Here is a 20,519-nt window from a genome sequence, read left to right as displayed (position 1 = left end):
GGTTTGCTCTCATGATCAGACAAGCCTTTGACATACAGAGATATACACGCAGGCCTCTTGCATTCACTTGTATTCGTTATTATAAGTCATATGTATATTCCTACGTAGTTAGGCGTAAGTACCTTATCTTGGTCATACAATTTAAAAAGCCCTAAGTGTCCAAATTTGCAGGCATTTATCCTTACTTTACTTGGTTTGCTTTAGTTCTTTGTTCTTAAACTAAACGTTTTTCTCTTCTTATGTTGTCTTCAAACATGAACACTCTCTCCTTTTCATACTCTGGCCATATATTTCCTACGGAATCCCTGAACACTTACTATTTCCAGCTAGGCATATGCCAGCTCACAATATCAAAACAGCTCTCCAAAAGATAAAGATGATGTCAAACGTCTAATTTTTTATTCATATGTAATCTCTGACTTTAAAAGTAGGCATACATGCCCATAAAAGCAGTCTGAATTAAAATTCCATATCTAATAAAACCTTCCCTGGTTCTTCCTCTAGTGTGTCTTTAGATGTCTCTAAATAGTTGGGTTTCTCAATGCAAGGTCTAGGTTGCAGTGATTTTAAGGAGAAAGATCTGAATGTACAAGGCCTCTGATACAAAAATAATTAAATGTTACACTTCTTATTTCTTCTCTAACTCCTCAGAACACTGCCCAACAAGGAGAAACAAATGGAAAATACCAGTAGAGCTGATCTTAAGGCCTAGTTCTCCCACCCACAAATAAGTGACTTCAGGTCAGCTTTTGTTCTCTTATCTAGAAAAAGAGAATATTCCCTGACCTTCTCATCACACAGAACTTTTCTGGGAATAATGTAAATTAGTAGTTGAAGACGCTCTAAACTATAGATCAAGTGTCAAATGAAAGGTGTAACGATTTTGCCTAAAGGTAAAGGCCTCTTAACGGTTCCCTGACACACAGTAAAAACTCACAGTATAGCTGACCCTTGAGTGCAGGGGGTTGGGGACGCAGATACCCCACAGGGTCAAAAATTCGCATGATTTTGACTCCCTCAAAATGTAACTACTAATAGCCTACTGTTGACTGGAAGACTTACTGACAACATAAATGGTTGATTAACACATATTTTGTATGTTATATATATTATACACTGTATTCTTATAATAAAGTAAGGTAGAGAAAAGTAAATGTTATTATGAAAGTCACAAGGGGGTGCCCGGGTGGCTCAGTCAGTTAAGTGTCCTACTCTTGGTGTTGGCTCAGATCATGATTTCACATTTTATAAGTCTGAGCCCTGTGTCAGGCTCTGCACTGGCAGCACAGAGCCTGCTTGAGATCGTTTTTCTCCCTCTCTCTGCCCCTTCCCTGCTTGTGCTCTCTCTCTCAAAAGAAATAAAAAAATAAACTTTAAAAAAGGAACACATAAAGAAGAGGAAATACATTCAGTACTGTACTGTATTTATCGAAAAAATTTGCATAAGTGGACCAGTCCAGTTGAAACTTATGTTGTTCAAGGGTCAGTTGTAATTAAAAAACTTTTTTTTGAAATATAATCCCGACTTCATTAAAAATATATATATATATACACACAGAAAAACGCTTAGAGAGGAAAATGTAGTAGCTTAACATGAAGTTTAAAAATAAAAGGAAATTTTATAATAAATCTCAATTGTGATCAAAATATTATTTATGATTTTTATATATTTCCTTCCCATATATCCACATGCACTTAGATTTTATGGTTTTTAAAGAAATTTTTTTAATGTTTATTTTTGAGACAGAGAGAGAAAGAGTGCGTGAGTGCGGGGGAGGGGCAGAAAGAGAAAGAGAGAGAGAGAGAGAGAGAGTGAGTGAGTCACAGAATCTGAAGCAGGCTCCAAGCTCTGAGCTGTCAGCACAGAGCCTGTTGTGAGGCTGGAACTCACAAACTGCGATATCATGACCTGAGCTGAAGTCAGATGCTTAACTGAGTCACCCAGGCACTCCTGTTTTATGTTTTTAAGTTCAATAATTAAAAAAAAATTTTTTTGTATTAGAAAATTAACTTTTACATTACCCATACCTAAATAAATTTACTCTTCATGGCTTCTTGAATTTTACTTTTTTTTAATTTAAATCCAAGTTAGTTAACACATAGTGTAATATTGGTTTTGGGAGTACAATTTAGTGAGTCATCACTTACGTATAACACCCAGTGCTCATGCCAACAAGTGCCCTCCTTAATGCCCATCAGTCATTTAGCCCATCCCCCACCCCAGCTGTATTTTTTTTCTGCTTCCCATCCCATTATATCAAATATATTACAAAATCGTAATTCTTTATAGATATATCTTGGGATGTACCTTTGACTGTATTGTCCTCAGATTAACGAGATGAATGTCACAAGGCAAAGATGACACTAACGGAGAGAATTCACCTAGCAGCTGAAGGGTTGGCATGGGGATCTTTTCTATCATTGTAAAGACAGGATGATTCAGGAAAGAAGAAGTTATGTGGCTAACAAGGGATGGGTAACTGACAGAGTTCTTTTCTTCTTCCTATCAAGAAAAAACAAAAATGTGTAAGTGATATATATTTGCAGTTTTTGTAATATTAACTAAATTACCCAACAGGGTTTAAGTCGAAAAGAAATATAAACATATATACTCTGATTTTATTATATTTTGTAAATAACAGTCTCAGACAACACACAGATTACCAATTTCAGTTCTAAGCAATATAAGAAAATGAACAGTGTCCATTTAAACCATGTTTAGAAATAGCTTTTTCCCATTGCTTTAAGTACTAAAAATCCTGAAAATAATTTTTGCCATTTTAGTACAGGGTAAGACTTTTTACGGAAACTCTTTTTCAACTTACCACAAAATTCTTTAGTGGGGAAAAGGTTCTACTTACATAAATGGGTTAGAAAAAGGCTTAGGGCTGAAAGCTGCCACTACGGGGCAAAAGCGCCTGAGGTTAGCTAGCAAGATATTGTAATGGGATCACGAGTAACTTATTATATCACCTGCAGGAAATTGCTTTCCATCTGATGCCAATGTACTATTGTACTTTGATCACAACTCCACTTGTCCCTCAGACCCTTTGCTTCCTGCACACACGTTAATGATTACTGTCTGTTTTCCTCACATTCCTCATGTGTGTAAGATCTTGTTTTCTTAATGTTCACCACGCAGGTAGTATCTTGAGAGTTCAATACATATGGAGACAAAACCCCTGTTTGGGGCTCTTATCTCCTCCCGGACATTAGCCTCTCTTGTATTCAATTCTGCGTCCTCTCTCTTGCTGGACAAAAGAGAACTCCAGACTCATAGTCTGTGACATTCTTTAAGTAGATAGGTTGGGATATTCATACATCTTGCATATCATCAAATGTTATCTCTTCTCCCTCAGGTTTTACCCCACATATTCTCATGATTTCTTTTTTTTTTTCTTTAAATTTATTTGTTTTGAGAGAGAGAGGGAGAGAGAGCAGGGGAAAGGCAGAAAGAGAGGAGAGAGAGAATCCCAAGCAAGCTCTGTACTGTCAGCACAGAGCCCGACATGGAGCTCAATCTCACAGACTGTGAGATCATGACCTGAGCCAAAACCAAGAGTTGGATGCTTAATTGACTGAGCCACCCAAGTGCCTCCATTACGGTTTCATTTAAAAAAAAAAAAAATGACATCATGTGTTGATCCAAAGGTGTGCTCTATAAATGTGACCCAATGACAGGATTTTTTTGAAGAAATTCTCAATATGAATAAGGATTTTAAACAACACAGGTAGTAGTATATCTAGATCATCTGTTAAATTTGGTAAATCAATGCCACTTACTTCACTGTACTTTATTCTCCAAACAGAAAGTGTTATATATATTATGGAATAGTTATTATATACCTACCTAGTACACAATTATTCAGTATAACTTAAAAGTAATTTAGTCATTGCTATGGAATATACTTCCAGACAAGTGGTTCAGCATGTTCAAACATTAAATAAGTCTGCCAGGGCTGGGGATATGCATATGGTAGATGACACACCCTATTAATTAAATCAATGACTAAGTGGAACCTTAACTAATTATGCCTAAGGTATAAAAGCAGACGTAGAAAAGCACTAAGAAGAGAAAATAATTTATACAGAAAGGTTTTTTAATCAACAGTGACATTTGGAACAAATTTAATTTTGTATCTTATTTTTTTAAATGTCCATTTCACTGATATCTTCTGATTTTGCACTCTTTTTGCAATACAGGGCTCAAATAAAAGGCTTGGCTACTTATCTGTGAGAAAAGATAGGATTTATAGAGGATACAGAGCTTAAAATTCAGAATGTCAGATTAGCAGAGGGTTAGCAAAGAGTGACAAGCATCTTGCCAGCAGCGAACTGTAGATGTCATTACAATTCAGACTATGGAGAGAGGGAAAAAAAAATTAAAGGCAGCAGAGGGACACTGCAATATTAAGATACTGACAAAAAATATTAGATCTAAAAGAGTTGTAAAAAAAAGTACCCATTCCACACTTTTTTTTAAAGAAAGATTAAACAAAGCATATATAGCAATATTCTCCAACAATACTGAAATTTAATGCATGTTACTGAATATTGAGGGAAGAGTTTCAATAAGAAACTTTACATGTATTCCAAGATCAAAGGACTTCATAATCTAGGTCAGGATTGCTGACAAAATCACTTTTCAGTAATAAAAGATAAAAGATTCCAAAAGAAAAGAAGACACCTGCCTTATCAGAATTGGAAGGCATTAAGTCCATTCTAGGTCAAGAAACATTCAGAAAAAGCTCTCTGGCTTTGTTCTATGCTCTTGGAGGAATTCCTGGACACTTCAGTGAATAGGTGGGACACTTCTTGATGGATCACCTATACCCTACAAACAGTAATGTGCATATATACCATTCTTCCCAACCCAAACCAGTTCTCCTGACCTTCAGTGCTCCCTCAAATTGACCACACGTAAGAATGGCTTGAGGAGCTTTAAACTTAGATCTCTGGGCCTTAATACAAACCTACTAAATCAGAATGTCTGGGAGTGGGCCCTGGGAAGCCGAAGCTTAACAGCTCCCCGAAGTGAATCTCAAATCTCAGTCAGTCACATGTAGCTCTGTGGACATGTGCTGGAAACCATCACCCCCGATATCTTCCCAACCTTGTGGAAGAAAGAGAGCTCCTTTTGGAATCAAAAGTATAAGTCTCACCCTTTAACTTTTTCTGGATTAAGAAAATGATTCAGAATCAGAAACATGTGAATGAAAAGTCTTGTCAAAGGAAACAATGTCATGAATGTAAGTACCTCGAGAGTTCAAGAACTAAGCCACTTATTGTCCTAAGCGAGACAAGGAATATAAGTTTATGGTAGAGTGTGGGTCGGGGCTGGAAGAGCACCACCAATAAACAAAACTGCTGGAAGCTGGCCAGGCAGGGTGGGACCAAGTGTCCTGGAAGGCTCCATCATTCATGCACTTTCCTAACATTTTTACAGTAACGAGGGGCTCAACAAGATATTTAATTGTTGAATTATCAGTTCTTGATTAATCTCCTGGAAAGGTAATCTTTTAATGTGACCTTTATGATAAACCCAAAGCTTATAAAACATGTTTGCTAGAGGAAAATTTATGTGTTTGTTTAAGCTGTAAATGAATTCCCCAGCCTTGTAGTAACTAATATACTACTATAAACATCATTTGGTTTCTTGTTGGTTGGAAGGCTTCAAGCTGTTCAAGTCTAGCTTTCTCCTTGCAGCCTGTGTGAAATTAAAAATAGTTTCTGGCACATTCTCATCCAAACTGTATCAAGTTGAGATCTCCATTGGGTTCCGGCCCTTATTTCCTAAGTCAGAATTTCTTGCTAGGCTCTGTGATGCCCTTCATTAAGTCTGCTTAAGTAATCTGATCCCTAATCATCAAAGGTTCCCATTCATCTACATCAGAACTTCCTAATAAATAAGTTATTTAAGATAATAAGAGATGATATTTTGAGTCACTTTTGCTTATTCAGTATGACCTGATTCATGGTGGGACCTTGATAAATGTGTACTGAACTTAATCTATTAAAAGCAAATGCAACATAAATAAATGAGAGAAAAATATAGTAGGGGAAAGGATGGGGTAAAAAGAGAAAAAATAACGAAGGAAAATTATACTGAATCATGAGTTTTAGAAATAAATATCATTCAATGCAGAGGTGAAGCCTGGTGATGTGTGGGCTAAATTTGCCTATATAGATACGTTTTGGTAGGTCCGCACGACATTAAGAAGTTGTTTGTTTTGGGGCCAACTCTCAAAAAAAGAAAAAAATCCAGGACATTTCACATTAAAGTTGTCAACAAAAGTAACAAAAACTCACAAAAACAGGTGACTTTTTTTTTTTAACCCAAAACACTGGAAATCCAAGTCACACTAGGCCCCTACATTCCCTCAAGTGGGACTGAGTTGTAGCTCCTCAGTGGGATATGACCTCATAGTCATCAAAGACCTATGGTCACCTAACTTCAGTGATTCCTGGTTCAATGCCCCTCTTTACTTAGCAGTCATCAGCAGGAAGGGACAGGGAGTAGGCATCAAAGAAACAAATCCTAAAGGGCCAATGCCAAAGAGACAATTCCCATTTACCACTTCTGTTGACCCCTGAGTGTCATAACCATGGACGACAGTCAGCCTCACATTGCCAGAGCAACCCATCGGGCATCTGTATATCTTAACAGCGATTATCATTCCAGTCCTTGTTCTCAGTGCCTCTCCACAGAACCCTCAAAAACAGGACTCACTTCCATTTAGTCATCCAGATTACTCCCAGGAGGCTCTGGCAGGCTCAAGACTTTCCACTAAAATGCTCTCCTGTACAGAAGAGTGTCTCCTTACCATGGTTTCTATCATTGTTATTTTAAAGATTAGAGTCTGAGTTGAAAATAAAAACACTTTCTAGAAAGTTTAAGTTATATGAGATGGAACATTCCTTAATCAAATGTCTTTTTAGTCAATTTCACTAGAAATTAAAATGTATTTTCTCTTCTCTAGTTCATTTTTTATTTAAAAGAAACTATTGATTTAAGTCCAAGAATGTATAGTTGAGCAAAAGGAAAATTTAACCAACACAGGATTATAAAAACATTGGATCAAATTTCAATCAATTACTATCCAAGGAGTTTTGAATGGGAATAAACAAATTATTTCACTTCTAAATGAAAGCTTTATAGATCTGACATGAAAATTCTTATTGCCATAGTTAACAGAAGTTTTGCAAATTAGTGTCTATATAGAGAGAAAAAAACCATAAAAGCCAGAAACATTTTCAGGAGGAGAAAAAGACAGTAGCTGCCAGCACTCAGACAATGATTTTCCTATGCAGTTTTAGACCTAAAATTAAGCCATCTTGTCAGTAATTGATTTAAACCATGAGTCCCAAGAACTGGTATAAATCTTGACATCTAAAAATGGATATTAAAATCTTTTTCCTAAAAGATTCTACATACTGGAAGAATTCTTTGCTTTAATGAGCTGTTGCCATTTCATTCAATCAACTAATGTTGTATTTATAGAATATGTACCACAGGCAAGAAGGCCCTGTGGGGCACATGAAAAGAAGTAGACAAGTCCCTAGAATCTAGCAGGGGGAGAGAACATGCATAGTATGACAAGGCAGTAAACAGTGGTTGGGACAGATGTAGTGGCACGGTGTACAATTCCAGCTCACTCATTAATGTATTTGTGTATTCATTCCTGCACCAAATAGTGACCGCTTCCTCTGCTAGGGACAATCCTAGAAGCAGAGGGAGAGAACCCCTACTCTCAGGGAAGTTATGGTCCAAAAGAGGAGAAGGACAATGATGAAATAATCACACATGTGCATGGAGGACAGCTGAATAGTCTGAGGAAGCACTGAAGAAGGTGATCTGGCCTGGTCCAGCAGAAGCAGTTGACCAAGAGAACTTTGATCTCAACTACTACGAAGAGTTCCCTTGGCAGAGAATGAAATCACAAGTGCAAAGGTGCTGTAGGCACAGGGTGCATGGGGATTACTTAGGATCGAAAGAAAACCAGTGGGTTCAGAGTAGAAATAGTGAGAGTCATGCTAGATGAAGCTGCGAGAACAGGCAGGGCCCACATCGTGATAGGCTCTTCATGCTACGGTAAGGATTTTGGCTTTTATAATGACAGCACTGAGAAGACATCAGCAGGGTTAAGCAGGGGGAAAGGGTGGGAGTAGATGGCTGATATCTAGAACAGAGAGCACTGTTAAATGGCTTTTCCTTCTGTGAAGTCCATGCGGTCATCTGCTGAAAAGAGTAGAAAAGATTTGAAATGGTCAGTGAAGAAACAAGGAGAGCAGAATAAGAAAAAAAGGGCCATGGAGAGGGCCAAATGAGGTGGGAAATCAGTATGTACGGAGGACCGTGATGATGACTTCTATGTCACCTTGAAGAAGCATACTATCATATTGGTTCATGTCCAACTGAGCTTCAGCTAGATTATTTAATGGAATGCTGGGGTTTTGTTCTGAGCATGAAAACTGAACAAGACAAACAAGTAAATCAATTTTCAACTGATGAGTCTAAGAGTAGAATAGGTACACTAGGTTTTAAATAAATTTTACGAATCAAACTTAATCTCCTAAGTATACAACCACATTCTATCTTTAAATTCAACTCTTACTTTCTTTCAAAATAATTTCATAAAATTTCATCCAAACTGATTCCTTAACATAATTCTCTATCTACATAATAAGCAAAAATAAAAGAAAAAGACGACCTAAATGCAAATCTCACAGGATATGTGTAACTGAAGTTCTCTTTCTTGTCAGTAGAGACTAAGTCTATTACAAAGATATCTCAAAACTAGAAACCATAAATCATAAAACAGTGGAAAGTCAAAATTTCAAGTTTTGGATGGCAAAGAACAATCAACATCAGAACATGTGAGTTATTTTTTTTTTTCTTACCACATTCACAACACTTCTTTTTTCCAGTAGTATTCGAAATAAATTAGCTGTAATCTTGTTATCATGGACACCTTGTTCAAGGCCACGATTATCATCTTGCATGAGTCTTCGATCCATGATAACTTCAATCTGACCTAACAAACAAACAAAAAAAACAAACAAACTGGCCAGGGTTATTAAATACAAACATCCACTGAGGACCACATAAGTATAGGCATGGTCCGACTTAAGTCGAGGAGACCGATCTCTACAACCCACAGTACCAAGGGCTTTCTCTCAAAGCAGCTAGTATAAATGCAAAAAAATAGGATTGTATTTCTGTTCTTCATTAATGTCTAGTAAAATGTGAAAAGAAATTTAAAAATCAGACAGATTAAAATTCAAGTGAAATTGAAAAACAATTAATCTGAAGAGTAAATTATGGCCTCTAAAATTTTTAACGGCAGCATTTGGAATTTAAAAAATGTTTATGAGGTTCACAGAAAATATATATCCACAGAGAATATTAAGACAAATACAGATGCATGGAATCTAAAAAGAATTTGAAATACAATTTAACTTACTTGATAAGGTGGCAATTCTCTGAAGAAATGCCAGAATTTGGAGACACCCAGCATGTACCCCCTCCTTCCCTCCCTGGTATTATGTTAGTGGCATCAACTGTCCTCTCTCCTCTAGCTCAATAAGGGGTCTTATTTGGTTCCTTCATTTGCTGTGAAATAATCCCACATCTCCTCTAGTTTAAGTTGTAAGATAATAGTTAGGTTATGAGTTGACAAACTAATATAAATCAATCAACCAATCAATCAAACCAAACCAAAACAACCCAAAAAGCTACCCAGAGCCATATTCATATGTTTATACTAAAAAAGCCCTAGTCGTATACACTTAAAAAAATATATATATATATTCATCCATCCACTCATTCGTATTTGTTACAGTATTAAATGACTGTTCAGCATAAAAGAGCAATATGTAAGCTATTTTAAAAACTATTATTCTGACCTAGTCAAACCAACTCTGTTTAGTTTCTTTCTTCTGAGTTTAGGTATCTAGTACATAAAACTGCTAGTGATGGTTAGAATTCTCGTCATTACTACCTCCATATGTATTGTAGGACACAACGATCTAGAACTTGCTCCTCAGGCAATGGGGCTATCTAGGGTTTGACCATTTCATACCCAAATTAGTACATCAATCTCCTGGCAATTCCTCTCTTCTCCCTGTCTCCAAATGTTAGTCTACACAGTATGTGGCACTTAGTAAATCTCCTGGACTGTTCTCAAATTGTTTTTATGTATGCAGGCATTCAAACCCCAGGGTGCTGGGGGTCTCTAGCAGGAGCAGAGGAGCCTTATCTCTCAGCTCGTCTTTATCAGGAAAGTGGGATAACAATTTAGTCCATGACTGTTCCAGTCCTAATGTCTAGTTCCCTACTGAAGGGCCCAACTTTGAGAACTTAAGGCAAGGTTTAAAATGGGTGGTTCAAGAGTCACAGCTGGCAAAAAGATGTTTTATATTTTGATTTTTAAACAAGCTAAGTCAACATTTACAGATTGGACAGCTTCACATAAAATCCCAGACTTCTGGGTTGCTCAAACACAGAAAAAATTGGCAACAAGGGGCCCCATTCCCCATGGAGATGATGGCCTGCCACCGAGCAGCGGCTGCCCCACTGTGCACGGAGAATGGTGGGCTCCAGTTTGCTGAAGCCCCACCGCTCCCCACTACATCCCTGATGGGAGGCCATTATTATTTTTATAAAGGTAGTAATGTCTTTATGGCATAATCTCATGATTCTGTGTAATGAAAGCCACAAAGAAAAATTAGAAGTAGTATGTTTTTGTGTGTGCATGGACATACAGAATGTATGCATATGCCTAATATAAAAAGTGGGTTTGTGACACAGGGTACACCAGGCACCTTCACTCCTTTATTATCTGCCTGGCTACTAAGACATTTGTCTTAGCAAGTCTTAGTATGTAAGGAAGAGCAACTGACTACATGTAAAGGATAATTAAAAATATGTATTATAAGGGATATCAGCCTTCCAACAGAAGGTTTCATAAAAATTAATCTGTGTCTACTATTTTTTCTTTCCATCTTGTCTCTTTTACAGAATCCTTAAAGTTGTATCTGTCACTTCTTCATCCCCATATCTGTATCATTACAACTCCCTTTCTTTCTTCTTTCAGGTGGTAGTGCCCTAGAAGGATGTGATTCAGGGAAGGACCTAGGTATGGACTATAACCTCCTGCCTTGGGCACTTAGGCTAACTTGGGAATTTCTAACTCTTCTCCCTGCCTCCTTTCCTCCTTAACTTCTGGAGTCTGAGTTTCCACAGCCATTCAATTATGACAATGACAGAGCCTTGTGCAAACAACGAGCTATCAGGAGAGATAAACTATCTTCAAGAAACAATGGTTTCATGGAGTTTCAAGTCCCTCATTCTTCATCAGAAGATTAAGGATATACATTACGTTATTTTCACAAAACCCAAAATTAACTAATATTCTTGTTCTCAAGAGAAGGTGGCTGGTGTCTGAAGATAATAATTAATACATATGACCAACAGAAAAATTATACACTTGGAACTGAAAAAAAAAGAGCAAAAAAGAACCCAAACAATACGCACCACTTTTCAAACTTGAAACCCCTAAAGACTGAGCGGAAAGTAAGGTCAAGCGATGCTTGGCATCCTGGATATAGGCCATTGTTGTCATTGGGTAGACATTTGCTTGAAGAGGTAATTTGCTCATTGTCATTCTAGGCTGAATCTATAAGACCAAACAGTTCACTTTAAAAAAAAGAAATCAAGTGATATTTACATATGTGATTTAAAAAATTAGTACTGACTATGGATGAGTTTTCTTCCAAAGAGAAAAAAGTATAGCTTCCTTTCTTGTTCAAAGACAGAACTAAATTGAAAATTAAAACATTCTTCAAAACAATATTAAAAAAAGAAAATCACAAGGATCTTAGAAAACAACCCTAAAGCGAGAAAGGTAGAACTTATCCTGGTTTTAAAAATAGGCATTCCTATTTAAATTCATAATAAAAATCTTTAACAAAAGTCTTCTAGCTTTCCAGTATTTGCATAAAACAAATTATAAAGGTATTAAGTATTCATTTCTCATCTAAATCTAACATACCGCTTTGGTAATGAATGCTAAGCATAATAGCTCTCTATCCCCTTTCAAGAAATATCTCTTAAAATTCTTGAATCAGTTTTAATAAATACCACAGATCCCCTCATCACATCCTCTAACATATTACATTAAAATAATCAAATTCATATTTATATTTAAAAACTATTCAGTGCTTACTCTTCCTGTTTCGTTTCAATGTAGATAGTTCTAAATTTCAATTTTTCTTGGTCTAGTATCTGAATGCATGAAATACATTATTTTATTTTTTGACTGAAAATGCACTAAGCCGGGTGGGGTCAAGGAGACTCACTCAAACCACACAGGGACTCAGTTATCAGATGTATCTTATTCATACCATAAAAATTACATCTCTACTGTTAAACTCACAAAAGTCTGACATGACAATCGAGAAAAAAAGAAGTACAAAGTTAACATAATAGTTAACACATACTGAGTGCCAATTAACACCAGGCACACTACTGGGTATCTCACAAATAAGATCTCTAATCTTTACAGAAACCCTGTAGTGTGTCCTTGACTTACTGGTTGTACTGAATGGTGTCCCCCCAAACCCATGTCCATCCAGAACCTGGGAATGTGATTTTATTTTGCAATGAGATCTCTACAGATATAATCAAGTTATCCTGGATTAGGGTGGGCTCTAATCCAATGACTGGTGTCCTTCGAAGAGGGAAACTGGGACACACAGGGACACATACAGAGATACAAAGAGAACATCATAGCTACTCTGTGACAGCAGAGGCAGAGATTGGAGGGATGTGTCTATAAACCAATGGTGCCCAGGATGGCCTGACGCCACCAGAAGCTAGAACAGTCAAGGAGGCATACTTCCCCAGAGCCTTTGGAGGGAGTGTGGCCCTAAGGACACCTTGATTTTGGACTTGTGGTGTCTAGAACTGTGAGAGAGTAAATTCCTGTTGTTTTAATCCACCCAATTTGTGGTCATCTGTATCACAGGCCTAGGAAATTAATACACTTGTAGAGAAACAACTGTAAAAGTTGGAGGAAAAAAAAAAAGGATAGCTTGAAAGAATTCTCCATTTCTCCTGTGTAATCCTGATCTTCACATTCAAATTAACTTGTATTCTCATAAAAAGGACATTTAATCTGTCAGAACTCTGGGGCTGTCACTCTCACTCCCTACCTGTGGGTCTAGATTTCTAGTTTTGCCCAAGTACAATTCTTTCTGAGGCCTAAAAAATGTTTTGTTTTTTTTTTTTGAAGTCTGTTTTTTTAATAGGCCTATTTTAAAAGCAGAAATATTTAGGTTATAAATTTAGAAATAATATTTTCCCATGTATTCAAATGCTTGATCCTTGAAAAGAAAATTCACATTTTTATTCACTTGTACTATTTTTTTTTTCATTCATGTAGACACCCACACATACAAATAATTGCTTCTGTAAGATTTTAAGAAAAGAGTTTCTTTTGTATACAAGGAAAATGAATCACCATAAAGTCGGGGATTCGTTTGAAAACCAAACAGCTGTGGTGGAATTAACATGTAAATTCAAAGTGTATAATGTAATTTTTATGCTTTGAAAAAGGTTTAAATTTAACCTTTGCAGGAAATTGTAGAAGAGAAAATTATCACAATCCCTTTCACTCATTCCAGTTGAAAATCAGACAAAGTAAAAGCATTTGTTGTGAAATTATTTCTATTCATAGCCAGAAATTTCTAAAACGCTAATGTCTCGAAAACATGCTAATGTTTTTAATAGTATTATTTCAAAGATACGTTGTCACACACATATACTCTGAATACAGAAATTTAGGTAACAATCAAAAGAGCCCAATTAAATTAGAGAGCTGACAATCTGAAAAGATTTTTAGTCAATTTTCTCATTACTATTTCAAACTATTTTGTGAACATTTCGATTAAATACAGACCTACTCACATTTCTCAATAGATACATGTTTGTATTTGTGTGTCCATGTACACATATGCGTGTGTATTAAGGTGAACATATATACATTATTGATAAAAAGAGGGGAAGAGTTCTCATGAAATTTAAAAGAGCTCATTAATACATTATACATTTAAAAGTATATATGTATTTGGTGTGCCTGTATGGCTCAGTTGGTTAAGTGTCTGACTGTTGATTTTGACTCGGGTCATGATCTCACGGTTCATGAGTTTGAGCCCCGCGTCAGGCTCAGTGCTGACAGTGTGAAGCCTATTTGGGATTCTTTCTCTCCCTGCCACTCTCTCTCTCCTCTCTCTCGAAATAAATAAATAAACCTAAATTTTTTTTTTAAAGTATATATGTAATACGTTAAATATGCACAGACCATTTCCTTATGAGGGAAAAAAAACACACTTCTTCAACCCCTGATTATGCTTCCTTTCTATTAGACAAATTTATATACATTTTGGCATCAAGGGAATTAACATGCAAATGGTCACCAAATCTTCCTTTGAGAAAATACACCCTTCCAATCAGATGTTCTACAAACCAATCCCTCAAATATTTGTTTTAACTTTGGAAATCTGATTGAATAAGGAACCTAGAGTACCTGTTAAAATTCAGTTTTATTTTGAAAATAATTTTTAAACTTAAGCATTTTTGAAGTACCCAAAATCAACTGGCCTATTACCATATATAAAAGTTACACACTAACATAGCCATTACTTACAGATTTTAAAGGAAAATTACCTGGTATCCATTCAGGTCAGTATAAAATCTGTTTTGGCTGTTGATGCTAGAAGAAATTCTCATTGCAATCTCACGGTTATGTTCTTTTCGGATGTCCACAATATTGGAAACTTCCACAGACTGTCCATCTATTCCTAAATTTAAAAGAATATGTACCTTAATAGAAGTTTATTGCTCCACTTCTCTTTTTAAAAAAAAAAAAAAACATTTTTAAGTTATACTTTGAGAAAGAGACAGAGACAGAGAGAGACAGAGAGAGAGAGAGAGAGAGAGAGAGAGAGAGAGAGAGAGCCAGCAGGGGTGAGGAAGAGAGAAAGGGAAAGAAACAGAACCCCAAGCAGGCTCTATGTTGTCAGCGTAGAGCCCAACACAGGGCTCAAACTCACAAAATGTGAGATTATGACCTGAGTCAAAGTCAAGAGGTAGATGTTTAACCAACTGAGTCACCAAGGTACCCTAATTGCTCTGCTTTTCTTAAATATGCTGTATAGAACTCCTTGCAAAGTTACACACTTTTTCCTCTTTTCTGTTCTTATTATCTTTACCATCTTTCATGCTAAATGTGTTGCCATTCACCTTTCCCCACCTCCCCCGCCTCTTCTTTTTTTTTTTTTTTTTTTAAATTGTCAGATGGTAGAAAACAATCACTCCGGGGCACATGTTAACTCAACAGAAGGACGAAGAGGCTGGGATGAGATAAATGCAGATGAAATGTAACATGCAAATGATTCTCCAAAGAGTTCTGCAGGGGAAAGAGGACATTAAACGAGTAAAGGTCAGCTCTGCTACAGGCCAGTCCACCTGTCATCTGCACTGCCATTCCCCAACAGAGCCATGCAAGCCTTTTTCTTCACCATTCACCTTACACACTGGAAATTAGAAGCAGAAATTTACACTCTGTTGGTTCAAGAGACAGTCTATTATTGCCCATGATCTATAATCTAGGAAAAGAGACAAGAGATCCAAGGAGATGATTTATGGCTGAAAGTGATATTACCATATTAGTATTTGTGGAGTATAATCTGGAGAGCTCCCCAGAAGTTAAATCAATTTTAATTGAGTTTGGTATCTCTTAGGACCCCTTGTTATGGAGTGATTCATTTTGCCCTTTGCTATATAAAGCAGAGGACAGCTTGAAAAAGTCCCAGATGTATCAAGCATTTATTTTCTTGGATAACCCTAAACTGTTCACTAATTTCTATCTGTCATGCTACCCTAACTATACCTACTTGCTCTTAGTGAAGTACTGGGTCTATTTTAGAGATGGAGAGGTGAGTTACAAAGAGATCCAACACTCTTCATACAGACTATGTAGAGGAGATACAGGATCTTCTAAGAAAGACAGCTATCAGGAAAGCAAGCAATCAAAAGAAGAAAGGTTGGTCCTATCCTATTTCATACAGTGTAAGGTTTTTAAGGTTCCAAGAATCCTGGACATTTACCTGCAGTTTTAATTATTCCCCACCACTGCCTACTCCTCACACACAATCTCCCATGGTGTGCTAATAACCAGTACACTCTTTAAACAAAGAGGGCTGTGTAAGGAGAAATGGCGCACAAAAGAAGGGAGCAAGGAGGACTTTCGCTGGGAGCCAAGAAGAATCCCCCGGGCTCAGTGAAGGTACAAGCAAACAGTTAAAGAAAGGAAGTTTGAATCTGTGGGATTTGTGGAAAAGAATGTAAATGCAGGCAGCCCAGGCACTAAAGGTTTATGTGAGAAGTACACTGGAAACTGGAAAACGTAAATAATAATACAGTGACAATACTGAATGGGCTGAAGTGCCCCCACGCCCTGCCCCCATCAACAGAATTTTCAGAATTCTCATAGAAGTTCTTTTCTGGGAGATGTCACTCTTGCAACTCAACGACCTCAGTCACAGATGCTTTCAGCTCCTTACTCCGTTCATAAGGCTGTGATGAACAGTAGGACCTCCATGAGTGAGGGAAGGAGGTAGCCTTTTCCCCTTCTGCCATAGTCTGAACCACTAACCTCTTCCCAGTTAGAAAGATACACATATCTTTCCTTCCAAGAATTATGAGAAGAACCTGCCAATATAGCTAGCTGATCCAAACAGCTTCACTAGTATTGGGAAGTTAAAAGAAAAAAAAAATCACATACATTGATGATAGAACTTCTCTGAAGTAGGAAATGCATTACTTTATTCTTAAGCCCAAGCGGGGCTCAATCCATGAATTGTGAGGTCATGATATGAGCCTAAATCAAGAGTCAGATGCCTAACTGACTGAGCCACCCAGATGCCCCAGAAATGTATTACTTTCTAAGCAAACTTTCCTTTTAGTAGGTTTACATTAAAGAACATTTTTCAAAACCAGTGAAATGTACATGGAATTTTAACAGATAAGCTTCTACAAATGAACCAAAGATGGCCAAAACACACAATGCAACACTAGGGATGAAGTCCCCCATGCGGCATTGGGGAGAACACCAAAGGACAAGTAAACTCTAATCTACTGGAAGCACTCGTAGGGTTTTCAGCATTGCGTTATGCTTTCTCCTCTGTAGACTGATATTCTCTCAGGGGTCAACAGACTACATGAAATGAAAGAAAATCTTAACAAAGAAGAGTGTCATTAATTTCAAGTCATTTATCTCTGGAAAACATATACAAAAAACATGCTTCAAGAAAAAAAATTAATAATTTCATATTACCTCTAGCAATAATAAATTATTTCTGTTGAGAAAATCATCTTTCTCAAGCTCAGTATTATGCTCAGATCCTGTTGTGGCAACAACTGCTTAAAGATCCTTTAAAAGGAGCCTCGATGTCCATTCACACTTCAGCAAGACATTAATTTAAATTCTGCACCAGGACAGAATAAGATCAAACTTAATATACTTATTATGAATAAACCAAATAAATTTTGTAATGGTAATAAAAGCAAGGAGGTATCCCTGAGTTACCAATGAGAATGTATTACTTTTTAAAGAAGAATCTGTGTGAGAGAGATAACTTATCCTATCCTGTGTCGAGAGCTCCCTAAGGTGTGCAATTCCCAAAGAAGCTCACGGGATTGAGGGGAGTACTCTCTGGAAGGCACAGGTATAAACCCAGTGGTTTCAGTGGTCTGCACAATCTTTGCAGTATGTGGCAGCAAAAGGTACTTTTACCAAAGTGGTTCCACCTGCGCATGAATGGCCAGGAATTTCTAAGCTCCTCTGGGTTTTCTTCAATCCTGGGAATGAAAACAGCCCCTATTTAACAAGGGTAGTCCAAAGGGGTGGGGCTGGGGGATGCCATTCCCAGGTTTTGACAAAAAGAAGGAAGTACCTCCTTGCTGCTAACACCTTACACTCTGCCCCCTGGAAAGAGAGAATGGAGACTGTTTATCTTTCTTAACACAGGTAATGCCAGGTAAGAATAGAGCAAGTTGGGGCACCTGGTTGGCTCAGTTTGTTAAGCATCCTGCTTAGGCTCAGGTCATGATCTCATGGTTTGAGTTCGAGCCCAGCATCAGACTCACTGCTGTCAGCGCAGAGCCCACTTTGGATCCTCTGTCTCCCTCACTCTTTGCCCCTCCCCACACTTATGTGCACATACTTGCTCTTTCTCTCTCTCAAAAACAATAAACAAACAAAAAGAATAGAGCAAGTCCACGGGCAGAAAGCTGTAGTAGAGAAGCCGAAAGAGTCTTTCAGGACCCTGGAGTTTTTTTTCTTTTTTCCCCTCCCTAGTGCCTGTGACCTTCTTACAGATTGTTTTACACACCATCTTTGCATTCCAGGTGTTAACGACATCTTGGGAATGTAGTAGATGCAGAATCACCATTAAATAGAATTTGTTAAGATGTGATAGGCAGTCCCTCATCATGTAGAAATCAGCTGACATAAGAGGAAAGCAAACTATGCCATGGACAGAGTTTAGCCAGAAAGATAAGGGAATAAGTACTTTAATTTTGAGCAAACCCATGCATGTTACAATGTAAACTCCTGAAGCACAGAGACTATGTCTTCTTTATCTTTATGCTCCCAGGTACACAGTAAGTGTTGCTGAGTGAAGGATAACAGCCATGTGCAAGAACCAGCAAACAATGACCGAATGCTTACTATGTACCATATACTTTGCATGTGATAACTCATTCAATCCTGACCCTAAGCCTACTTGGAAATTCCTTGCTCCCGATCACAAGGTGGACAGAAGCGGCACTAAGCCTCTCAGCCACCATGTCTCACTGGCAAACTCACCACTGGACAAAGTTGAAGTTGCTTTGGGACCAGATTAGAGCAGCTTTGCTCTGACTCTAAGTAGAAAGGAGACCTCCAGATTATTTTTTAAGAAGGGGAGAGGGTACTGACCTGGGATCTGATATCCTGCAAGTGCCACCTGAGTAAAATAAATTAGTAACAGAATAATTAATACAAATAAAATAAAAAATAATGAAAATAGGGTGACAGGCTTGCCAGAATATAAAACTTCTTCAAAACCATCTAAAATCTTTTGTTAAATGTCATAGTCACTTTAGAGGTCAATAAAGTAACACATATGAATTAAAGACACTATGATCTCACTTATCTACCTAAGATAACACTAACGACAAGCCCAAGTGCATTCACTGTGCACTGCTGCCAATGGCAAAATCCTCGGAAAATACGCTGTATGTTCATCAACAGGCAAATGAACAACAAAACCGGAACAATCATGTTAGGGAATGCTCTGTAGCAAATGGAAAGAATGAGGTGGCTCTCTGCCCTAGTATAGAAAGATCTGATGCAGAAAGTGAATGCTGCACTTGTACACTGCGATGAACTTCATGCTAAGAACAGACACAGTATTATCTTTCTACAGATGGGCAAATGTATGTGTGTGTGCTTGTATGCATGCATATGAGAGAGAGGGACAGAGAGCGTGTGCGCATGCACAGGTATCTGGATTACCTCTCTTGAGTAGAGGATACGGGCCACACAAGATTCCAGAAATATTTCACCTGATACACTATAATGTGTGAAATTTTTGTGAAAAGAGTACGCGTATACATTACTTGTATACATAGAATTTTAAGCATTTTTATTTGTTTTAAATGTTTATTTATTTTTGAGAGACACATATAAAATAAAAATAATACAAAATAATAGAGATAGAGGACAAGCAGAGGAGGGGCAGAGAAAGAGGGAGATACAGAATCCAAAGCAGGTTGCAGGCTCCAAGCCAGCACAGAGCAAGACTTGGGGCTTGAACTCATGAACTATGAGATCATGACCCGAGCCAAAATCAGATGCTTAACTGACTAAGTCACCCAGATGCCCCTTAAGCATTTTTAAAAGATGATTATTTTCTAAGAAGGGAGGGAAAAAGATGAAACTGAGTAGGCAAGGGGTCAAAGTAGGGAGGCATCACCTTTTGATTTTGTTGCTAAGCACCAGTCTTAACAAAACTGAGAAGGGTACTCCTTCCTTTGTGGATAGAAACACTGAAAGGCACCTCTGACACATCCTTTGTGGGTGAAAGAGGTAGAAGGAAATGTCGCGGGGGTGGGGGGTGGAGGGGGTAAGTGACTGAGAAATGCAGATGGTGAGCCTGGGGCCGTGGCACCAGCAGCTGATGGCCTTTGGAGAATTCTAGGCCTAATTGTCTCACACAGTTTCCTCTCTTTGCCATCAGATCAGTACAAAACCTATTTGGACAGGTGAAATTAACGTTGACCTGCAAAACGTTGGTCCAATCCTCTCCACCAACCCAATCACCTTATTCTAGCAGTTTTGAAATGGAAAGTGTACCTTTCCAAGGCGTATACCTTAGAAATGGGACATCACTCACCATACTCCAGTGGTTAT

At 37.6% G+C, this 20,519-nt stretch overlaps 1 protein-coding gene across 1 annotated transcript in view; it reads right to left on the bottom strand.

Moving 5' to 3' along the window:
* Positions 1-20,519, bottom strand: part of MAN2A1 (mannosidase alpha class 2A member 1) — a 167,052-nt gene that overhangs the window by 14,416 nt on the left and 132,117 nt on the right. The window contains exons 17-20 of the mRNA XM_030326180.1: positions 14,729-14,862; positions 11,537-11,678; positions 8,902-9,035; positions 2,309-2,503 (exon numbers count right to left, since the gene is read on the bottom strand). Coding sequence (XP_030182040.1) covers positions 2,309-2,503; positions 8,902-9,035; positions 11,537-11,678; positions 14,729-14,862 — 605 coding nt within the window. The remainder of the gene's footprint in view (positions 1-2,308; positions 2,504-8,901; positions 9,036-11,536; positions 11,679-14,728; positions 14,863-20,519) is intronic.

The sequence above is a fragment of the Lynx canadensis genome, chromosome A1 (genome assembly GCF_007474595.2).
Source record: "Lynx canadensis isolate LIC74 chromosome A1, mLynCan4.pri.v2, whole genome shotgun sequence".
NCBI lineage: Eukaryota > Metazoa > Chordata > Mammalia > Carnivora > Felidae > Lynx > Lynx canadensis.
This window is presented reverse-complemented; position numbering and strand designations above follow the sequence as displayed.